The 23,051-nt window shown below is 37.5% G+C and overlaps 1 protein-coding gene across 1 annotated transcript in view; it reads left to right on the forward strand.

Moving 5' to 3' along the window:
• LOC129753173 (cytochrome P450 4c3-like) overlaps positions 1–23,051 on the forward strand; it is a 28,986-nt gene extending 5,935 nt beyond the window's left edge. Inside the window, exon 2 of the mRNA XM_055748968.1 lies at positions 22,621–23,051. Coding sequence (XP_055604943.1) covers positions 22,621–23,051 — 431 coding nt within the window. The remainder of the gene's footprint in view (positions 1–22,620) is intronic.

A 23,051-nucleotide genomic window follows, 5' to 3' on the forward strand; every position in this document is an offset into this window, starting at 1 on the left:
AGGTGTCGAGAGCCACTCTATCCGTGGGTATTCCTGGATCGTGAAATAACCCTTTCTCAACGATTTCCACTGCGAAGAAGGTCAAGGTCTTATCCCCGTAGCTGCGGTCGTTGGGGACCGCATTACTCGGATATTTCCCGAAGGTGAAGCACGAATGTGGCGCACCCACGGCATCCGCTACGCAGAAGATGTTGCTCTCTATGTAGCCTCAAACCTATTCGACCGTCCCCAATCGATGGAGTCAGTCTACTCCGACCATTGTCCGGTCTTCTTTTATCCCTTTGGCTGGCAACCCTGGGATATTCGGCCCACGGCTTTTTCTGCCGGTTTCGTGCCAAATCAAGAGCATCTTGTTCTCTGTTACTATTTAGGATACTCCCCGGCGATGGGGTATCCTGTACAAGTACGCAGAAGATGATGCCTTATCTTTGTAGCTTCGATCAAGGAACCGGACGCACACTAGTCAGATGCACCAGCCGATGGAGTCATCCTACACCGTTAGCGGACTGCCATTGACTCCAGCACCTCTGCAGGATAGTCATGATCCGAGTGAATCCATCACTGACCACATGCCAAGTGTTGGAGTCTGTACACATCCTCTGCACCACGATGTCTGCTGTTGTTTCGGGCCCACAGATGGCAAGAAAGTTGGTACCTACCGCCGCAAACCTCGGACAGGTCACCAAAATCTGGGCATTATGGCGAAGCCACATGTCCAAACCGGCTAGTGGTACTTCATGAAGCATCCATGACCAGCTAAGAATTGCGTCAGATGGAAGTCCACTTCATCTAGTCCATCTTCCTCTCGCTGAGTTGTCCTACACCTGCCGCCAGTTGGGCATCGAGTCCTTATTGGCGAGATCTCGTACGTTGGGCGTGTCTTTATTGTCGTATCAATAGACATCCCCTTTAACCAAACCGAAATGGGCGTATCATCTGGGAATCGCTGTGCGTGTAATCGTCAAACACTCTTCAGTTAAAGGGTGATGCGGTCAAAATTTGGTCAAGGGAAAACGCGAGTAAATCAGTGAAATCGTTTATTTAAAAAATCAATTTAAATTTCTTTTTCAAGTTTAATTAGTATAAAAATTCAGGAAAAATATTCAGTTAGGCTTTTCTAAATCCAAATTGCCGGGCCTTACGCTTAACCCCTACCATCAGATTTTGTACAGCCACCTTGTCCATCTTCTTCGCCGCAGAAAGCCATTTTGCCTTGAACTGCTGCTCGTCCTTAGCAGTTTTTTTGGTCTTCTTTAGGTTCCGCTTGACAACAGCCCAGTATTTCTCAATTGGGCGGAGCTCTGGCGTGTTGGAAAGGTTCTTGTCCTTGGGAACCACCTGCACGTTGTTGGCGGCGTACCACTCCATGGCCTTTTTACCGTAATGGCAAGATGCCAAATCCGACCAAAACAGTACGGAACAACCGTGTTTCTTCAGGAAAGGCAGCAGACGTTTATTCAAACACACTTTCACGTAAATTTCTTGGTTGACAGTCCCGGAAGCTATGAAAATGCTGCTTTTCAAGCAACAGAAACAGATGGCTTGCCAAACCAGATATTTCTTCGCGAACTTTGACAGTTTCATACGCTTGAAAATATCTGCTACCTTTAACCTTCCTTTTGCCGTATAAAACCTCTTTCCGGAAGCTGCTTGTAGTCGGCTTTGACGTAGGTTTCGTCGTCCATTACCACGCAGTCAAACTTCGTTAGCATCGTCGTGTACAACATCCGGGATCGCGCTTTGGCCGTCGTATTTTGTTTATCATCGCGATTTGGATTCACTACCTTCTAGTAAATCGATAGTCCGACTCGTTTTTTGGCTCGATGCACGGTTGTAGACGATACACCCAGCTTATTTGCGGCATCTCGGAGAGAGAGCTAAGGGTTTCGCTTCAAACTACCGGCAACTCTCTTTGTCGTCTCAGCGGCTTCCGGTTTTCGATTTCCCACCGATTCAGACTTCCGGGCTGTCGACAAACGTTTCCCAAACACTTTAATTACATTTGTAACGGTTGATATGGCTACTTTTAGCGATTTTGCCAGCTTTGCGTGCGAGAAGCTCGGATTTTCGCGATGCGCGAGCAAAATTTTGATACGCTGCTCTTCTTCCTTGGACGGCATTTTGACAACTGAAGAGTGAATTCCAAAATCAAAATAGGAGCAACATTCTACACACACACACCTTCAAAATGAGGGGTGTTCAGGTTTTTTAAGTGCAAAGTTGAAAGAAATACGTCAAGTTGATATTGACCAAATTTTGACTGTATCACCCTTTAATATCAGCTTTTAGTAATGGGCTCGCAAAGATGACCACAATAACTGGCATTCTGTCTAATATTCGATGCATGGTGCTGGTAGTTCCAGTGCTAGCCAGCTCAAGCTCCAGTCTTGCTCCAGTGTACATACTACCCCATAGTAAGTAAGTAAGTTAGTAAGTAAGTTAGTAAATAAGTTAGTAAGTAAGTTAGTAAGTAAGTAAGTAAGGAAGTAAGTAAGTAAGTAAGTCATCTGTATGTTTCGAGCTCTGGAATTCATCTCACCTTACGTCTCATAAGAAAAGTGAGTTTGTTTCATGAATACGTTTCACTATAGTGTCAATAACGCATTTTTATGAGGAGTAACAATTTGAATTTCGGAGTTCCTGGTTTCCATCTTTCGCATTTTTAATGGCTGTCATCGTCATCTGACGGTCAAAAACGTTGACCTACATTCGATACTACAAACCTCTAAGAGCAAAAATGTCCAACATAGCCAACTCCTTCCTCTCACACTGCCCTGTCATCATTATGCCGATAAATGTTAACAGATCATAAAGTCATGTTTAACGAGTCCCGGGCACGGAAGTGTATAATCCCTCGAATGAATGCATTTAAGTATGGGTAGCTAGCAGGGCAAGATTAAGAGGCCAGCCGCCATCAGCCAGAGGCCATCGGCAATCGGAAGGCGTGGTGCTGTTCATTGATGATGGGTCAGCTGATGCATAGAAAAGCTTTCTGTTGCCGAATGTGTTCAGTGTACCATTTTATGTGCTTCCTGATTAAGTGCGGATAAGCCCATTCCATCGAATTTGATTGCGTTTCTGTGCGCTACGGTTGAACGATTTTTTTTTCGCGTTTAAGATAAGGAAGGTTGGCTGACTTAAAGATAGAGTTTTGATTCGATTTTTTAATTTTTTCTGTAACTTTGGATGGAAGCAATTTGAAAGTTGTTTCAAGCTTATTATTTGATGCATTTACATTTTCCTTAATGATGGTAACGAAACTTCCAAAATCAAAAACCTCCATTTGAGCCGAGAGGGAAAGAGAAAAACTTTCCCAACCGGAAGAATCTGAACCGGAAGAAATCAGCATCACATTCGCAAGAAATTTACATAATTCGCTCACACGCCCCAGCAGATTTCATTCGCGAGCCAAGGTGGAACAATCTTCATTCTTGTGTTGTGTTGTTTTCAAGGATATTAGCTATTCATGAACAAAAAGTCGTAGGTGCAACTCAATCTCAAACCTAGAGAGTACGTTTTTCCTTCTTATGAAGAGGATCAGCATCGTGAGAAATTTTCCTTTTCCTGTTTTTTTTCCTCCTTCCTTCGGAATAGTCTTGTCGATGTCTATAAATCAGAACGTGCCGTCTTTTTTCTAGCTAGAAAACTTCCTACGGATGATGGCGATAGGGGAACATCTTTCAGTTAAGGGAAAGATGGAAGAATTGATACAGCTGAGGAAAAATATTTTCTCGACAAACCCACCCACCTACCATCGGTTGTTCGTTCCAGCCATTGCTTCAAAGTCTGACCTGAAGCTTTTCAACAACAAACCAGAAAATTTGCGGTCCGCTGCCAATGGCAGAGAGCATCATCAGATAACAAGGTTCGCGTCCGACAAATCTGTAAAATTAGTGGGTACCGTCGTTGTTAGGTCAGTCCAAAGAAAAAAAAACTGGAAAGGGACCTGGCTAGTAACCTTTTGTTTGAGAAAGACGTTATGGCTGAGGTTTTTTTTTTATGTTTCACCATTTTTTAACGTTAAACCTAGAATCTGACCTCTATCTTCCGGTTCCGGAATTCCACCGAGTCGAAGCTGTTTGGCTGTTTTGCCAAAATTTTGTTGCTGCTCCACAAAAAGTGAATTCGTGTCTAAATCGAGGGGCTGCTAGAGATTAGAGGTTAACTCTTTGCCCTTTCCCATCGACTTCGCAGTAGGTCGCGCATTGTTGCCGTCCTGTTATCTGGAATATCTGGGTTTTTTTGGCCCAAAAATTCTGGTTTTAACAGATTTACAGGTTCTAACAAACAGCATGAATGGACATGGCGGATCATGATAAAATCTGCCAATTAATAATATCGCAGGCTCGAGAAGATTGTTGAACGAAAAGATTAAGGACGCTTTTTATAAATGAAAAAATAATACGAGGAACAGCATTCTGCTTTATAAAGTAGGATGTTGCCTTCAACATTTTATTCCATCCAATGTTGCAATTAATCAATGAAAGCACCAAATATTTGTTTAATAGTTGGCAGTTTGCAAGTTTAAAGCATCTAATATTTACGCTGCGTTTTCTGAAATAGATCACAATCTGAGCATTCTAAGTGGTTTTCAGGTGAGAAGCAGCTTCGAATTAAAAAAGCTCATTGAAGAAACAGTTTTTCGAAAAGTCAGTCAGAACACAAATGATTTATTATGTCAAGCGGATTGAGAAAGCTTTGAAAATTTGCAGAAAAAGAAGTGGAATACTAAAATTTAGTTGTGAACTAGAAATGATCAGGGAGGAAACCTAACAAATATTTACGAGTATTTCAAATGAGTTGAGAAAGCAGGTCTTCATTAAAAAAAAACAACTTAAGTAGACTGCTTTCAACGGAGAGAATAAGTTGGAGTTTTGGATGGCTTTCAACTACATTCGCTTTGGTTCGAAACTCATCCATGATTCTTTGCAGAATTTTTTAGTAAAGTTTACATGAGTAATTTTGAACTTTGAAGTGGGTATGGGAAATTGAATATTTTATACTAAAAAATCAACATCATTTTTTATTGTTCTGTGGTTTTTTTTTTATTAATTCTTATTACTCAACATTTTAAATTAAAGTCGATATGTATAACCAGGTTATCAGAAACTGGTTCAGAAAGTAAAAAGTCCGAAAAATCAATTTTATTTTTAAAATAATCATAACATCTGACATTTTTTCTGTATTTAAGTGTTTCATTAATGTTTGAAATCGTCAAGAATCCATCTATTCGACAATGTATAGATAAGTTGGGGTCCAATGGAAGTTTTGACTGCTATCTCAGATCTTCCGGTAGAAAAAAAGTCTTGCTTTAAAAAACGACATCCAATGTTTGCTTTGCTTAGCTGTATTTCATTTCCCAATGAACCAATTTTCAAAACTCAAATTTTAATTTTTTGTCGTTAATTTGATCATTATTTTCAGAGAACATACTTGGTCTGTAAAAATTCCCAGTTGTTCAGTATATTGGAAAGATGATTAAGATGTTTGAAATGTGCGCTTCGGGTCATATTGACCCGAACAGACTTGGAGGGTTGATAAAATACAAAGTTATGATCTTGTAGAAAGTTGTTCAGTGGAAAATTTCCTTTAAATATCTAATTAATAAATTGGCACAGAAACCATGAACAGGATCGGTTCCACAGAACAAACCAAATTTTAGACCCCAGGGATTAAGAAATTAAAGATGTGAAACATTTTTACATCAGACCAGTATGATTTGGGGTCATTTTTTACTTTCTCAGAGCCTGGGATCTAAAGAGCTTCGTTTTGGCGAATTTTTTAGCTAAACCGAGCCTTGTAGAAGTTTTTTGTGTTAGTTTATAAACTTTTATTTAGCTGATTTGTGTGAACCCGGTCTTGGTCGGGTTCACATAAAATATTAATCAAAATGAGTCATTTGATGTTTTGAAATTTTGAAAGCTTTTTGTCCATCATCATAACAAATTTGACCATGTTGGGCCATGTAAGCTTTGTAAGTTTTGTTAGTCTTCTTAAAGTTTTCGTTGGGATTATTAGCAAAGTTTATCGTTTTCATATTATTTGTTTAATTGGCATCCCTGCTCGTGTAAACAACATATGCTTGCACTACCCGCTCCAATTGTTCACCGATTTACGCCTGTAAAACTGGTCCAACTGCGCTGTTCTCTCTGGATTTGAACAAGTAAGCACCGGATCTTCCAACCACACTCATCGTCATATCACCTTTGATTTGGTATGGTATGTAAACTTGACTCTAAACTTACATCGGCTGAGACAAGGAGATGATCGAGCCTACCTCACACACGAAACAAACGAAAATATGGACGTTTTCATATCAACGATCTTAAGAAAATATTCTTCTGAAGAAAACTTCAAAATGTAAGTCGATATTTACCCGGTCACGCCCGGATATGAGAAAATGTTTACCCTTACAAATCTTGTGTAACAACAAATTTCAATGCCTAGGCCATACTGTGCATGACTGATGAATTTCTTACACGAAAAAGTAAAAATGTCCTTTGATAATAAAGCAATCTACACCCGAACGCAAATTTACTACAACTTAATATTCGTGGTATGAATAGCCTGAAAAAAATCGTTTTTTTTATCTGTCTTTTAAGCCTCAAAATAAATATTGACACCATAGTGATAAGCTAAACCTGGATAAACGATAAGAATTTGGTATTTTCTAATTGACCTGGATACAACAAAACCTTTTCGTCACGCTGCAACAATGGTGGTGGCTTAGTGGTTTTCGTTAAAGAAAATTTGCGTGTTAGCGCTTTCACCAAAGACCCGATTACCATCCACGGAATATAGGGCAACGGACTTATTTTGGACCAGTGGACCAATTTTGGATCACCTTGTCTAGCTCTCTTATGAAGCAACTTATAATGAAAAAAATTATTGCATTACATTAAGTGCCCGGGCTTCAACAATATGGCTAAAAAAAATTTCATGATTATTTGCTTTATAAGAGAGCTAGAAAAGGTGGTCCAAAATTGGTCCTCTGGTCCAAAATAAGTCCGTTACCCTATAGATCTCCAAACTACAGCCTCTCTTGGTTTCTCAACCGAATAGAGCAATTCTTGTCGGAAGCTGACTTTAATGAACCTTTTTTCATCTTGGGAGATCTTGGGACTTCTCCCAGTCATTCAATTGATACGGGACAAAGGGTCTAGAACGCACCTTTGAAGCTTTCCATAAAAATATGCTCTTGGCTCAATTTCAACATCTATGAATTTTCTCCTACTAAACATCTGCTTAATCTATCTGTCATTTAAATTCAATCTTTCATTCTTCTATCAAGAATTTTCGTTGTATTCGTTATAAAAGAATAAACATCCATTTTGTTCTCTCATGGTTTGAGGTTAGGGCAAAGGCCTCCTGCTAAGGTGGTGTTCGTGTAAAATGGTCAATATATCCTAATAAGGAACAGACAGACAGACAGACAGACGGACAGAAATACATTTTTATATTGTAGATAAAAGACAATTTCTGCTAAACAACTTTGTCAAAGACCGTAATTTCGTATTTTTAAAAGCAAACAAGTAATAAACTACTAAATAAAATATGTCTTTTGGTTATTAAAAAAAACAATTCCACTGACATCATTGGATCAAAATGACTTGAAAACAAAAAAATGTTCACAGTTAAAACAAATTAATTCTGTTATTAAATTCGGAAATTTTAAGCCAAATTTCTTTTGCTTAGTTTTAACATCTTAAGAGATGAACAGCCACCATAAAATTGAATTTGATTGTTATTGCTTGCTATGATAGTGCTCAATTGCGCAATTCAGTACTCTCCTAAAAAAAGGAAATTATGATTAATGACAATCGCAAAGGTTGTAGATATCTAAGAAAAATTTCAGGAAAGTCATCTGATCTTTGTTTTTCGTTAGGCGCATATTGAGCGTTGTGCTATGCTGTAAATAGATTGTAATTTACTTATGCATTTATTTTACTTGTATCCCGCATTAACCGGTATCATTAAGTTACGGTTCCTGTGATATTTTTCCCGAGACACTGAAAAGATTACCCTAATAGTAGTCAGATTATTCACGGACGATTGTATGTATGTATGTATGTATGAAAACCCACCAGTGGCTGATAGGTCTTTCGACCCGAGGCAGTACGGGAAGTCTCGATCGCATATTCAAATATTGTTCATGCTTAATTCATCAACAATAATTGCAGCACAACCAAGGGGTCCGTTACCACTGGCTTGGGACAGGTTTGACTCATCTCACTCCCTTCCAACTGTTCGAAACAAATAAAGAATTCTGAAAAGGATCTTAAGTAACCTTCTCATGATTCTAAATTTGTCGAGATACTCCGGCTGGCTTGAACCCACAATCCATTGTATATCAGTCTTCCGATCGTTTGATGATCAGATTATTCACGGACGATTATACAAATAGTTTTTGGAATCGTTTGGACACACTTTACGATACACCCAACGGATCGTTAAGTAGAGTTACGATTCAATAACGATTCAAATTCATTGAGCCAGTTGGGATCATACGTGTTATCTTTTATTAATGATCCTTTCATACAGGAATGATGCTTCAGCTTATCATCTGGTATTGGCAAAATGATCAAAAATTAAATGAAAATTGCTTTTAAAATGTTTTGTATCACTGATACTTTACACAATTCCTTAAACACATATACAATCCAAGATTTACCTGATATCAAAAACACAGAAGAAACTTTTCTAAAACGATTACTGTAGCTGTTGTGCTGTTGGCCACCTAAAATTCCAGCTGCATCGGCACAATATCCTTGAAAATCATGATCCAACCTTTACCGCTGGCTGAGATCTGTCGTTTTTTGTACTGTGGTAACTCCTCCGCTTTTTTTTTCACCATTGCCTTGCAAAGAAACCCCCCGATTTTTTTTCCCCGCCTGCTCCTGTAATAAACAAGATTCAATCAGAAATCCTTCGCAACATCGGAACCTGTGCTGTTGCCTACCGGGCCGGCTTGAAACAGTAAAACTTGCGTTAACTGTGTCGGGAGATCCTTTTTTTCAGAAAAAAATCGGCCACGTGCGACGACAGCAGAAAAAATTGAGGCGCGTTGCAAAAATAATCATTTTTATTTCTTGATCATTTATTCTATCTTCCAGAAATATTTTTTTATCTTCTCGTCGCGTTGCTGAATTTCTCAATTAGTTTTTTAAAAGATAAATCGTATCTTTTGCAAACCATTTTAAATCGTTTTTAGCAACTGCACATTTAGTAGGGACCCAAAAGAAATCGTCAATATCAATGTAATCAGAACCAAATAATCCGATAGATTCAAAGTATGGTTTTCGACTATGCGGGATGTCACTCCTCCAAAATTTTAAAGTAAAAATGGATTGAATTTCAATATATTTGAGTTTGGTTGAATCACGAAACCTGAAGTATGAAATATTCTGATAGCATTTTTAATATTTTGTTTGCTTTAATTGTTTTTTGAAGGAATTCAACAACAAAAGTTTGTGGTGATTCTACCTAAGTAGTTTGAAAGCATTTTTCATTTTTTACAGCTCAATTAGTGAATGGAAGAGTTCTATCACAGAATCTTAAACTTAACAATAATATTCAGAACTTTCTTTTAAGATATTGAAATGCCCAAAATGTTATTGGTAGATGCACGTTGAGACAATGATTTGAATTTTGATTAATTAACGACGAAGAAAATAACAGTGTTAAACAAAATGTTAGTCGAATCATAAGAATGTAACATATCTAGGATGGTGAGTTTATGTCTATAAACGCTTAACTGATCGGGTAGCGTATATGTTGTGTACAGGTAAATTGAAAAGTGTATCGTCAATTTTTTTTTCGGTAATTGAACAATCAGGGTTTTTATTTTCTTCAGGGCATTGGCAAAGACACTCTTGAATATTCAAATTTTAAAGCAAACCTACACACGAAAGCTCTATTAATTCGGCAAACTTTTTTATTTTGTCTATTCTTTGATATTTTTTATATCTTCAAGCTCAAAGAAGCTTAAATTTACAAAAAAAAATTACAACAGGTTTGGATTTAAGATTATTTATTTAATGGTTCAATTGGTGTATTATTGTGTGAAGAAATGGAACGTGAGCAAGTGAAGATATATAATAATAATCCATCATCGTCAATAATTCATTATTTAATAACAAAAAATAAGTTAGTCACGTTTAAAACTTTTCCATCGTCATTCAAAACATGATTGAATAGCCATTTTTTTTTTTCAAATATCTAACTTCTTACTACAGGCTTTTGAAATTTTGTTATAAACTTCGTTAGTCTTGTATTTGATGTAACAAAATTGTTTTCGAATTCTAAATTGACTACTTAGTAAATAGTCAAAACTTTTTCGGTTTGATTACAGGCCTATAATACTGTATTCGGTTGATTGTATTTTTATTTGTCACATAGTTTAACAGGAGATACCCAGCAAACATTTATGAAGGTATAACGCAGGAACAACAGAATTATTCAAACAAATATACCAGATGAAAAGATTGTATTAAACGTACCAAAATAGCATATAGCTGCAAAAGTGGAGGCGATATATCTACAAAGACAAGATTCCAACGATTCGATTTTCTCACAAAAAGCTAAATAAATGAAAAAAAATCTCCCCGACCGAGATTTGAACTCCAGTCCTCCGAGTTCGCTGTCCGATATCCTTACACGATGCCAACTCATCAGTTAATAAAGGGTGATACGGTCAAAATTTGGTGAAGGGAAAACGCGTGTAAATCGGTGAAATCGTTTATTTGAAAAACCAAATTAAATTCCTTTTTTAAGTTTAATTACCTAGTATAAAATTCAGGAAAAATATTCAGCTAGGCTTCCGCTTTTCCAAATCCGAATTGCCGGGCCTTATGCTTAACCCCTGCCATCAGATTTTGTACAGCCACCTTGTCCACCTTCTTCGCCGCAGAAAGCCAGTTTGCCTTGAACTGCTGCTCGTCCTTAGCAGTTTTTTTGGTCTTCTTTAGGTTCCGCTTAACAATAGCCCAGTATTTCTCAATTGGGCGGAGCTCTGGCGTGTTTGGAGGGTTCTTGTCCTTGGGAACCACCTGCACGTTGTTGGTGGCAGTACGGAACAACCGTGTTTCTTTAGGAAAGGCAGCAGACGTTTATTCAAACACTCTTTCACGTAAATTTCTTGGTTGACAGTCCCGGAAGCTATGAAAATGCTGCTTTTCAAGCCACAGGTACAGATGGCTTGCCAAACCAGATATTTCTTCGCGAACTTTGATAGTTTCATGTGCTTGAAAATATCTGCTACCTTTCCCCTTCCTTTTGCCGTATAAAACTCCTGTCCCGGAAGCTGCTTGTAGTCGGCTTTGACGTAGGTTTCGTCGTCCATTACCACGCAGTCAAACTTCGTCAGCATCATCGTTAACAGCCTACGGGATCGCGCTTTGGCTGTCGTATTTTGTTTATCATCGCGATTTGGAGTCACTACTTTCTTGTAAGTCGATAGTCCGGCTCATTTTTTGGCTCGATGCACGGTTGTAGACGATACACCCAGCTTATTTGCGGCATCTCGGAGAGAAAGGTTAGGGTTTTGCTTGAAACTACCGCGAGCAAAATTTTGATACGTTGGTCTACTTCCTTGGACAGCATTTTGACAACTGAAGAGTGAATTCCAAAATTAAAATAGGAGCAAAGTTCTACCACACGCACCTTCAAAATTAGGGGTGTTCAGGTTTTTTAAATGCAAAATAAAATGAAGTACGTCAAGTTGATATTGACCCAATTTTCGGCTTCATTTATTATAGGACAGTATTCGGTTGATTTCATTTTTTATTTGTCACATAGTTTAACAGGAGATAGTTCGCCAATGGAATAGGCAGCACTGTTGAAATCGGCTCGTGTAGTTTTGAAAAGATTTTCAATTTAAACCAATTGCTCTATCATAGTAGCAGGATTCAGGTTGGGATATCGAAACAAAATTCTTTATGATTTTGATTTTTGATAAGCCATCTAAGATAAAAGCATAAATTTATATCCTTCATCGCTTTCTCTGTTTTCCTACCTATCTATTGATTACTAGGACGTGGCCGGTGCCATTATTTATGTGTAAAGAGAGAGCATCAGTTTTGTTCATTGTGAATGCGGTGTCAATTTCAGAAATCATTCTTTTGACCTTTGGACAAAATTGATGGCCTCGGTCAATCAATTCTACTGTGCCACACCTGCGATCATGGTTTTCGAAATACATTTTCAGTAGAAAAATAAGAGACAAACAATGGTTTCAAAAATTGATAACTTGATGAAACATAAACTTTTCCAGTGAAAATTATTTTGTTAAAATTGATAATGAAGCATTTCGAGTTCAATTATTCTGGTAGATTTGAGTAGTCGATCAAGGTAGGCTAAGCTTATAACACAGTTTTACGAAATCCTAAATTACGCCTAGGTTCGAGATTATAGTACGCTAGATGGAAATGACCAAATCTAATTGTGGAATCCAACTCTCCTAAATATCTTCTGCTTCTACATGCCCCTCTTTTATGCTCCCGTTCTAAACTTGTAAAAAAAAAATTGAAATTTAATAACCGGACTAGCTAGTGACAAATTGCCGATACATTTTAATTATTAACAATGGAAACTGAGCAAAAAAGCATTCTAAAATTCGGCCCCTTCCGGTTTGCCTCGAAATTACATTCGACAGCTACAAAAGTAAGCTCGGGAGCAGCCAACCGACAAGTGCACTAACAGCCATAATAATAAAACCCAAAATTATTTTTTCCGTCATTTCTGACTACCCAGTAGTGCTTAATTCAGCTTAATTATATCCCTTTTCATGCTGCAATAAATTGTCATCTGGTTGTCGTTTTCCGACAATGCAGTGCTCTTTTCCAGGAGCAAAATTTATATCGCTCCCTACCTCCGGAGCACCCAGACTTTTCTACGAGCATCGAAACAAAATTAGACGGACTCAATTTTTCTTCGTTCAATTAGTGCATAAAACTTCGATCAACCAAAAGAAATTTGAAGAATTTACGGAAGTTTTCTCTTAAATCCATATATTATAATTTTTAGAATGAAAACTTAATACAATTCTATTATGGTAATTGCAAAACCAAACTGTAGCTAAGCAGATTCAATTTTCGCTACTAAACGCCTTCAATCATGTGTCAATTGAATATTCACAAACTGTCCGCATGCTAAACAGATTTTAACTGCTGTTGCTAACATCGGCAATGAATTTGAATCCGTCCAAAGTACATCTAAATACTGAACGAACAGAAAGTGTTCGGCAACCCGTCAATGGCAGCTTCCGGCACCTTCTAACTGGATGCCTCCAACATCCATACACGCAGCAGCTCTGGGTACCCAAACATAAATCATACTGAAATTTGTCTGGACCCCACCCCGTCCCGAGTTTCCGAATGTTTCCTCACAAACGGCCGCCGGAAATCCCACCAGGACATGTTATGTGGTTGCGTTTATTGCTGCCGGGAGCCAAACAAGTTCCATTTGTTGGTCTGCGAGCCCGGAGAAAGTTTATAATTCGATTTGGAGAAATGTAATGAAGTTGTAGAAAAGGCAGAAAAAAAAGTTATTCTTTTCGGATCGACGCCTTTTTTACCGATCCATTTATGATTGTATCGTATAAGTATGCGCCAATGCGAAAAGTGTGTTTAACTAAATTGAGTCGATTAAGAATTTGGAATCGTAACATGATTTTTAGATTAGAATTCAAATTCGAAATTTAGAATCAGATTTTGGAATACATATTCATTTTTTTTCTGTGTATATGAGGAGAGATAACAAATTATTACAATGTTGAACAAGACAGAAATGATTAAATTCAACAATTATGAACACAGTGTAAATCGATCGAATTCTCACAATAAATCCATCATAACTTCCAACAAACTAAAAAAAAAATAAACAAAATGATGACAGACACTTTCCCGCGACACACATTATTTGGCATCCTCGGGTGCACGCATTTAATCATTAAATCACGATCTTAATTGAATGGAAATAAATCAGAAAAGCAGCAGCAGCAGCAAAAAAGCCATGTCATCTGGTCAACAATGATACGATACCAAAACGATGGCTGCTGCCGTTCGTCTTCCGGTCCCATTTCCAATTCAACAAATTGGTTCACATTTTCACAGGATCAGATAGATACCGGCACAGAGTCTGTTTGCCACCAGACGACGGACGTGATAAATGTCAATTCAAATTAATGCCACCGCTAATGGGGGCTTTTTTGACTTCACAGGAAATTTTAAGCCAGAGAAAAAATGATCGGAGAAAATTGTGGATATGGATTAAATGGTTTTTTATGTGGTTGATCAAATCCTACGGCATGTGGCAAAGAGAATACATTTTAAACATTGATACCGGGAACATAATCAAACACTATAACGAAAATGTTTCACTTCTGTCTTCTGACAGTCTTTAAACATTTCGTTTGACCTTGTCGAAAAAGAATCCTATTTGCATCTAGCTGACTACATTTTCCTGAGGCTACGCTCAACAATTTCATATTGGAATGATTTAAAAATTACCAGAAACAACTCTTAGACGTTGAACGTGGCTTGCCAATCCGTGAAAGTTTTCTGGAATAACAATATGCTCAACACAGCCAACATCGAACGGAACGCTTTTGTTTCTCGGAAAAAAAATCTTAAATGAATGAGCACGCAAACTCTAACAACAAACTAGTGATTGGTTTAACCAAATTGAATAATTTTTTTTGAAACAACTGTTACAGTTGTTTATATTATTGAGCATCTTTTTCATGTATTTTACTAACTTGGATTTCTTTTTTTTTTCAGGTAAACTACCGGTGATAAATTTAGAATCGAAGGGCAGTAAGTGTTTTCTTGAAATATTTTGTCACTAATCCGGTTAAATAACCGGAAGATTAGAAGAAGAAAAGTTATCAGTAAATGTTCTACGCCAAAAAGTTAAGCGTAAAAAATTGGAAGAAAAACTTACACGTTAAATTGCCCACTCAAAAGTGTCCGGAAGTGGTGCTCTAAAGGCTCCTTCATGAATGATTTCATTCGACAGAAAATTGTTAGATATACCTATAATTCCGCTCAAGGGATTCAGCAAGTATCCAAACATCAATATTTATAAGACTTTCTTAAATAGTTTCCTGTAATGCGTTTTAAAATCTGCCTAGTGTTTCCATTAATCTTGAACACATCTGTAGGTAAAATATGTGAAATTACAGCCAAATTTACCCGTAAACAAACGAAACGAATAAAAGAACAAACGAACAAACGAACAAACGAACAAACGAACAAACGAACAAACGAACAAACGAACAAACGAACAAACGAACAAACGAACAAACGAACAAACGAACAAACGAACAAACGAACAAACGAACAAACGAACAAACGAACAAACGAACAAACGAACAAACGAACAAACGAACAAACGAACAAACGAACAAACGAACAAACGAACAAACGAACAAACGAACAAACGAACAAACGAACAAACGAACAAACGAACAAACGAACAAACGAACAAACGAACAAACGAACAAACGAACAAACGAACAAACGAACAAACGAACAAACGAACAAACGAACAAACGAACAAACGAACAAACGAACAAACGAACAAACGAACAAACGAACAAACGAACAAACGAACAAACGAACAAACGAACAAACGAACAAACGAACAAACGAACAAACGAACAAACGAACAAACGAACAAACGAACAAACGAACAAACGAACAAACGAACAAACGAACAAACGAACAAACGAACAAACGAACAAACGAACAAACGAACAAACGAACAAACGAACAAACGAACAAACGAACAAACGAACAAACGAACAAACGAACAAACGAACAAACGAACAAACGAACAAACGAACAAACGAACAAACGAACAAACGAACAAACGAACAAACGAACAAACGAACAAACGAACAAACGAACAAACGAACAAACGAACAAACGAACAAACGAACAAACGAACAAACGAACAAACGAACAAACGAACAAACGAACAAACGAACAAACGAACAAACGAACAAACGAACAAACGAACAAACGAACAAACGAACAAACGAACAAACGAACAAACGAACAAACGAACAAACGAACAAACGAACAAACAACGAACAAACGAACAAACGAACAAACGAACAAACGAACAAACGAACAAACGAACAAACGAACAAACGAACAAACGAACAAACGAACAAACGAACAAACGAACAAACGAACAAACGAACAAACGAACAAACGAACAAACGAACAAACGAACAAACGAACAAACGAACAAACGAACAAACGAACAAACGAACAAACGAACAAACGAACAAACGAACAAACGAACAAACGAACAAACGAACAAACGAACAAACGAACAAACGAACAAACGAACAAACGAACAAACGAACAAACGAACAAACGAACAAACGAACAAACGAACAAACGAACAAACGAACAAACGAACAAACGAACAAACGAACAAACGAACAAACGAACAAACGAACAAACGAACAAACGAACAAACGAACAAACGAACAAACGAACAAACGAACAAACGAACAAACGAACAAACGAACAAACGAACAAACGAACAAACGAACAAACGAACAAACGAACAAACGAACAAACGAACAAACGAACAAACGAACAAACGAACAAACGAACAAACGAACAAACGAACAAACGAACAAACGAACAAACGAACAAACGAACAAACGAACAAACGAACAAACGAACAAACGAACAAACGAACAAACGAACAAACGAACAAACGAACAAACGAACAAACGAACAAACGAACAAACGAACAAACGAACAAACGAACAAACGAACAAACGAACAAACGAACAAACGAACAAACGAACAAACGAACAAACGAACAAACGAACAAACGAACAAACGAACAAACGAACAAACGAACAAACGAACAAACGAACAAACGAACAAACGAACAAACGAACAAACGAACAAACGAACAAACGAACAAACGAACAAACGAACAAACGAACAAACGAACAAACGAACAAACGAACAAACGAACAAACGAACAAACGAACAAACGAACAAACGAACAAACGAACAAACGAACAAACGAACAAACGAACAAACGAACAAACGAACAAACGAACAAACGAACAAACGAACAAACGAACAAACGAACAAACGAACAAACGAACAAACGAACAAACGAACAAACGAACAAACGAACAAACGAACAAACGAACGAACGAACAAACGCACAAATGAACAAACGAACAAACGAACAAACGAACAAACGAACAAACGAACAAACGAACAAACGAACAAACGAACAAACGAACAAACGAACAAACGAACAAACGAACAAACGAACAAACGAACAAACGAACAAACGAACAAACGAACAAACGAACAAACGAACAAACGAACAAACGAACAAACGAACAAACGAACAAACGAACAAACGAACAAACGAACAAACGAACAAACGAACAAACGAACAAACGAACAAACGAACAAACGAACAAACGAACAAACGAACAAACGAACAAACGAACAAACGAACAAACGAACAAACGAACAAACGAACAAACGAACAAACGAACAAACGAACAAACGAACAAACGAACAAACGAACAAACGAACAAACGAACAAACGAACAAACGAACAAACGAACAAACGAACAAACGAACAAACGAACAAACGAACAAACGAACAAACGAACAAACGAACAAACGAACAAACGAACAAACGAACAAACGAACAAACGAACAAACGAACAAACGAACAAACGAACAAACGAACAAACGAACAAACGAACAAACGAACAAACGAACAAACGAACAAACGAACAAACGAACAAACGAACAAACGAACAAACGAACAAACGAACAAACGAACAAACGAACAAACGAACAAACGAACAAACGAACAAACGAACAAACGAACAAACGAACAAACGAACAAACGAACAAACGAACAAACGAACAAACGAACAAACGAACAAACGAACAAACGAACAAACGAACAAACGAACAAACGAACAAACGAACAAACGAACAAACGAACAAACGAACAAACGAACAAACGAACAAACGAACAAACGAACAAACGAACAAACGAACAAACGAACAAACGAACAAACGAACAAACGAACAAACGAACAAACGAACAAACGAACAAACGAACAAACGAACAAACGAACAAACGAACAAACGAACAAACGAACAAACGAACAAACGAACAAACGAACAAACGAACAAACGAACAAACGAACAAACGAACAAACGAACAAACGAACAAACGAACAAACGAACAAACGAACAAACGAACAAACGAACAAACGAACAAACGAACAAACGAACAAACGAACAAACGAACAAACGAACAAACGAACAAACGAACAAACGAACAAACGAACGAACGAACAAACGAACAAACGCACAAACGAACAAACGAACAAACGAACAAACGAACAAACGAACAAACGAACAAACGAACAAACGAACAAACGAACAAACGAACAAACGAACAAACGAACAAACGAACAAACGAACAAACGAACAAACGAACAAACGAACAAACGAACAAACGAACAAACGAACAAACGAACAAACGAACAAACGAACAAACGAACAAACAAACAAACGAACAAACGAACAAACGAACAAACGAACAAACGAACAAACGAACAAACAAACAAACGAACAAACGAACAAACGAACAAACGAACAAACGAACAAACGAACAAACGAACAAACGAACAAACGAACAAACGAACAAACTAACAAACGAACAAACGAACGAACGAACAAACGAACAAACGCACAAACGAACAAACGAACAAACGAACAAACGAACAAACGAACAAACGAACAAACGAACAAACGAACAAACGAACAAACGAACAAACGAACAAACGAACAAACGAACAAACGAACAAACGAACAAACGAACAAACGAACAAACGAACAAACGAACAAACGAACAAACGAACAAACGAACAAACGAACAAACGAACAAACGAACAAACGAACAAACAAACAAACGAACAAACGAACAAACGAACAAACGAACAAACGAACAAACGAACAAACGAACAAACAAACAAACGAACAAACGAACAAACGAACAAACGAACAAACGAACAAACGAACAAACGAACAAACGAACAAACGAACAAACGAACAAACGAACAAACGAACAAACGAACAAACGAACAAACGAACAAACGAACAAACGAACAAACGAACAAACGAACAAACGAACAAACGAACAAACGAACAAACGAACAAACGAACAAACGAACAAACGAACAAACGAACAAACGAACAAACGAACAAACGAACAAACGAACAAACGAACAAACGAACAAACGAACGAACGAACAAACGAACAAACGCACAAATGAACAAACGAACAAACGAACAAACGAACAAACGAACAAACGAACAAACGAACAAACGCACAAATGAACAAACGAACAAACGTACAAACGTGTTAAAAGCTACACGTTGCGCAAAAGGATATTTTTGTCAGTTTTTTCAAGATCATTATAACAAAAAATGTAAGAAAGTGGTGTAAAAACCGTACTTGTTAATCGATAAACCGTCAAAAATGGTTCAGTCACAGTAGATAAATTTTGAAAAGTGGATTGGAAAGTTGGCTTAATTTAACGCATTTTGGCATCTTCAGATTCTTAATTGACGAAATCTCGCGTGAGCTTTCATTACGTCGTGCAAAACATCTTAAGTACAGAAAACTGCTGCAAAAGTTATCAAAACAACTTTTAAATTTGTATTTAACATATAGAATATGTTGTCCCAGACTACAAATATTCTAAATGGATAGAAGTTGCGACTAGGTTATGTCAGTTTTTGTATTTTTTCGTAATAAAACTGTTTGTTTACATTTTGTTTCATACGACGTAATGAAAGCTCACGCGAGAAATACAGATTTTTTAACAAATTTTCAAAAGAAGCTGTTTTTTTAAACTTTTTGTCAATTGACAATTTTTCAGATTATCTAACATGCAAAAATCAACTTCGCACTGGATTTTGAGCGCAAATTCAGTTCAACCCTAGAACCGGTAAGAAATAGTATTTCTCGTGGATAAAAATTTATTGTAGAAATCTTCTTTTAATAAACTCAAATTCAAGTGCAAAGTTGATTTTAAGTGCTAGAAAATCTGGGAAATTGCAAATTTGACAAAAAGTTCGAAAAACAGCTTCGTATTTTGAGAAACTAAAGATGCCAAAATGTGTCAAATTATGTAAACTTTCCAATTTAGCATTTTCAAAATTCATCTACTGTGTCTGAATAAATTTCGTCGATACATTGATTGATTTGCACCACTTTTTCAATTTTTTAGTCATGATTTTGAAAAAAAATTAAAATATATTCTGTGGGCAACGTATAGCTTCTAACTTCAACTTTATTGTACACTAAGTGACAATTTTTTAGCATTTCGTAGCTGATCCACTGTTTTTGATCCGAAGATTCAGGCCCGTGCAAAGGACCCGTCCATGAGAGAGAGAGGGTTGGTGGGTTTCGAAATTCAAATTTAGCTGGATAAATAATAACAATAACAAAATAGCACCATAAATCCGGTAGTTTGTATGAAATATTCAAAATTATGTTGCTTTTTCTGAACAAGTTATTTGGTTGCATTTAGAGCTTCAGACATAAGAATGAGTTCACAGAAATAGAATACAAAAATAAAACACCAGATTTTGAAAGAAATTTCATTCGAGTCCAAAAATGAACTTTAGACCAGATAAATATTTAACTATGATACGCCGGCTTAGCAGTATCATAATACTTGTTTATTTTTAATTATCTTTGTTTACATTTTTTTCATTATTTTTAATTGAAAGGTGGTACAAAAATTTCACTGTAATATCTTGAATTTGATGAAATATTAAATCATGTTTTTGATTTGAATTCTCGAGGAAAAAAATCCATTTCGAACAAGAGAATTTAAACAAAACACAAAGTTGATGATTGAGTTTTATTTGAAAAACAATATTACCAGAGATAAAATAATATTTAAAATTAAAATTCTTCCATGATTTTTTCATTCCACAATAACAATTTTATATGTTAAGTAATACAAAATTGAGTTTTCCATTGAAAGCCCAGAGTGACAAAGTTCAATTTGGGAAATGGGTGATATCTTAAATGATCAACAAGAAACCGAAAGAATCCGAAAATAGAATTCCATGTTTGGTCATTGCGGTCAATAAATTTAAATATTAAAAAAATAAATTTCTTTAAAATTCGGTAAATTTATTTGAAAATACAAACAATATATGGAGATCAAAAGATAAGCTTTTTATCATTTAAGATCAATTTTTTCAATAAAAACTTCATTTCATGTCATAAACTTATTCATAGCATTAAACTGTTACATAAAAAATACAGCATTTTTGTGCGTATGTTAATGTGATAGATTTTGGCGTCCTGAATTCGAATCTTTACACAGATTTTGTATATCGTTTCTAGTTTTGGTTATATAGATTTTATAAATATAAAAATGAATCAATATTAAGTGGATGTCAGGACGCACCAATCAAGGCAATTTGGAAGTTCTTTCTCCTGACCACCCACGACCGCCCGTTCCTGCTTCAAGTCGTCCCGTGTATTGGTCAGGTGGTCTTCCCCTAGACCTATTGCTTCCAATTGCCATTCTATGGCAAGTATTCTCCTGTGTTTTGTTTTTCTCCGAGTCACGCACCTCTGCATTCCAGCACCCAATCGGATACGTCGAATCAGTTTTATGCTGCACTTATGATCTCTCAAATCTACCCGGATGCCAGCTTGATGCCATAGCCTGCTACTATAGATACGGTACGGTATCGACTCTGTTCCTGCGAATCTCTACAGGACCTCGGGACGCACCTCTCTAAGCAATCTGGAAGTTCTTTTCCCTGGCCACCAACGACCGTTCGTGCCTGCTCCAAGTCGTCCCGTGTATCGGTCAGGTGGGTAAGGGAGAGACTTCCAATTGCCTAACTGGCAAGTATCCGTGGGATTTTAACATTTCACCCAGTCATGCATCTCTTGCGCCTGATGATGTTCCCTTTTCCAGCGTACATCGCACACAGACATCCGGATCGAAATCTTTCGATTCCATATCCCTTTACTACCAGAATGTCGGTGGTATAAATTCCTGCTTGTCCGACTACCTACTCGCTACCTCATGTTCTTGTTATGACGTCATCGCCTTTACGGAAACATGGCTGAACGACTGCACACTATCTGGCCAGATATTCGGCCCTGATTATTCAGTGTTTCGCTGCGACCGTAGTGCCCGAAACAGCAAAAAGTCTAGTGGAGGCGGAGTGCTAATTGCCATCAAGTCGAATCTCTCAGCGCAGCTTATCGACGATAATTCCTGGTGCGATCTGGAACTTGTGTGGACTCGCATCGATCTTGGAGATAGGAAACTGTACGTTTGCGTACTGTATTTGCCGCCCGACCGCTCTAGAGATGTTGCCCTAGCAGAGTCGTTTTCACGCTGCATCTCAATAGTAAGCTCTTCTTGCGCCCCGAAGGATACTCGTCATAGGCAATTTCAATATGCCCGGTTTGAAGTGGTGCTCCAACCATGGTAGCTTTCTGTACCCGGATCCTGCTCGTTCTACCTTACCATATTAGACTCTCTGAGTACAGCGACCTTGCGTCAGATCAACAGCGTGGTGAACGAAAACGGTCGTATGCTGGACCTTTGCTTTGCCAACGATGGGTCTCGTATACCGACCATTGAATTAGCTCCTACGCCGCTCGTTAAAGCAGTTCCACATCATCCTGCTCTATCGGCCTTACTTGAAGTAACTAAGTTGAACGCTCGTGTTGTAAATTTACCAGTTTTTTATCTCGACTATAAGAACTTCAAGGACATTTCTCGCATCTTGGCCACCATCGACTATGCATCGGAGCTCGATTTATCGGATCCTAACTCTGCTGCAGAAACCTTCTTGCATATCCTGAACTATGTCATGGATCGTCATGTGCCTAAACGTACTATCAGAGAAAATCTACGAACTTCCTGGGTTACGACTGAATTGCGACGACTGAAAACGGAAAAAAGACACCAAGTATAG

Source organism: Uranotaenia lowii, chromosome 3, assembly GCF_029784155.1.
Source record: "Uranotaenia lowii strain MFRU-FL chromosome 3, ASM2978415v1, whole genome shotgun sequence".
NCBI classification, from domain to species: Eukaryota; Metazoa; Arthropoda; class Insecta; order Diptera; family Culicidae; genus Uranotaenia; species Uranotaenia lowii.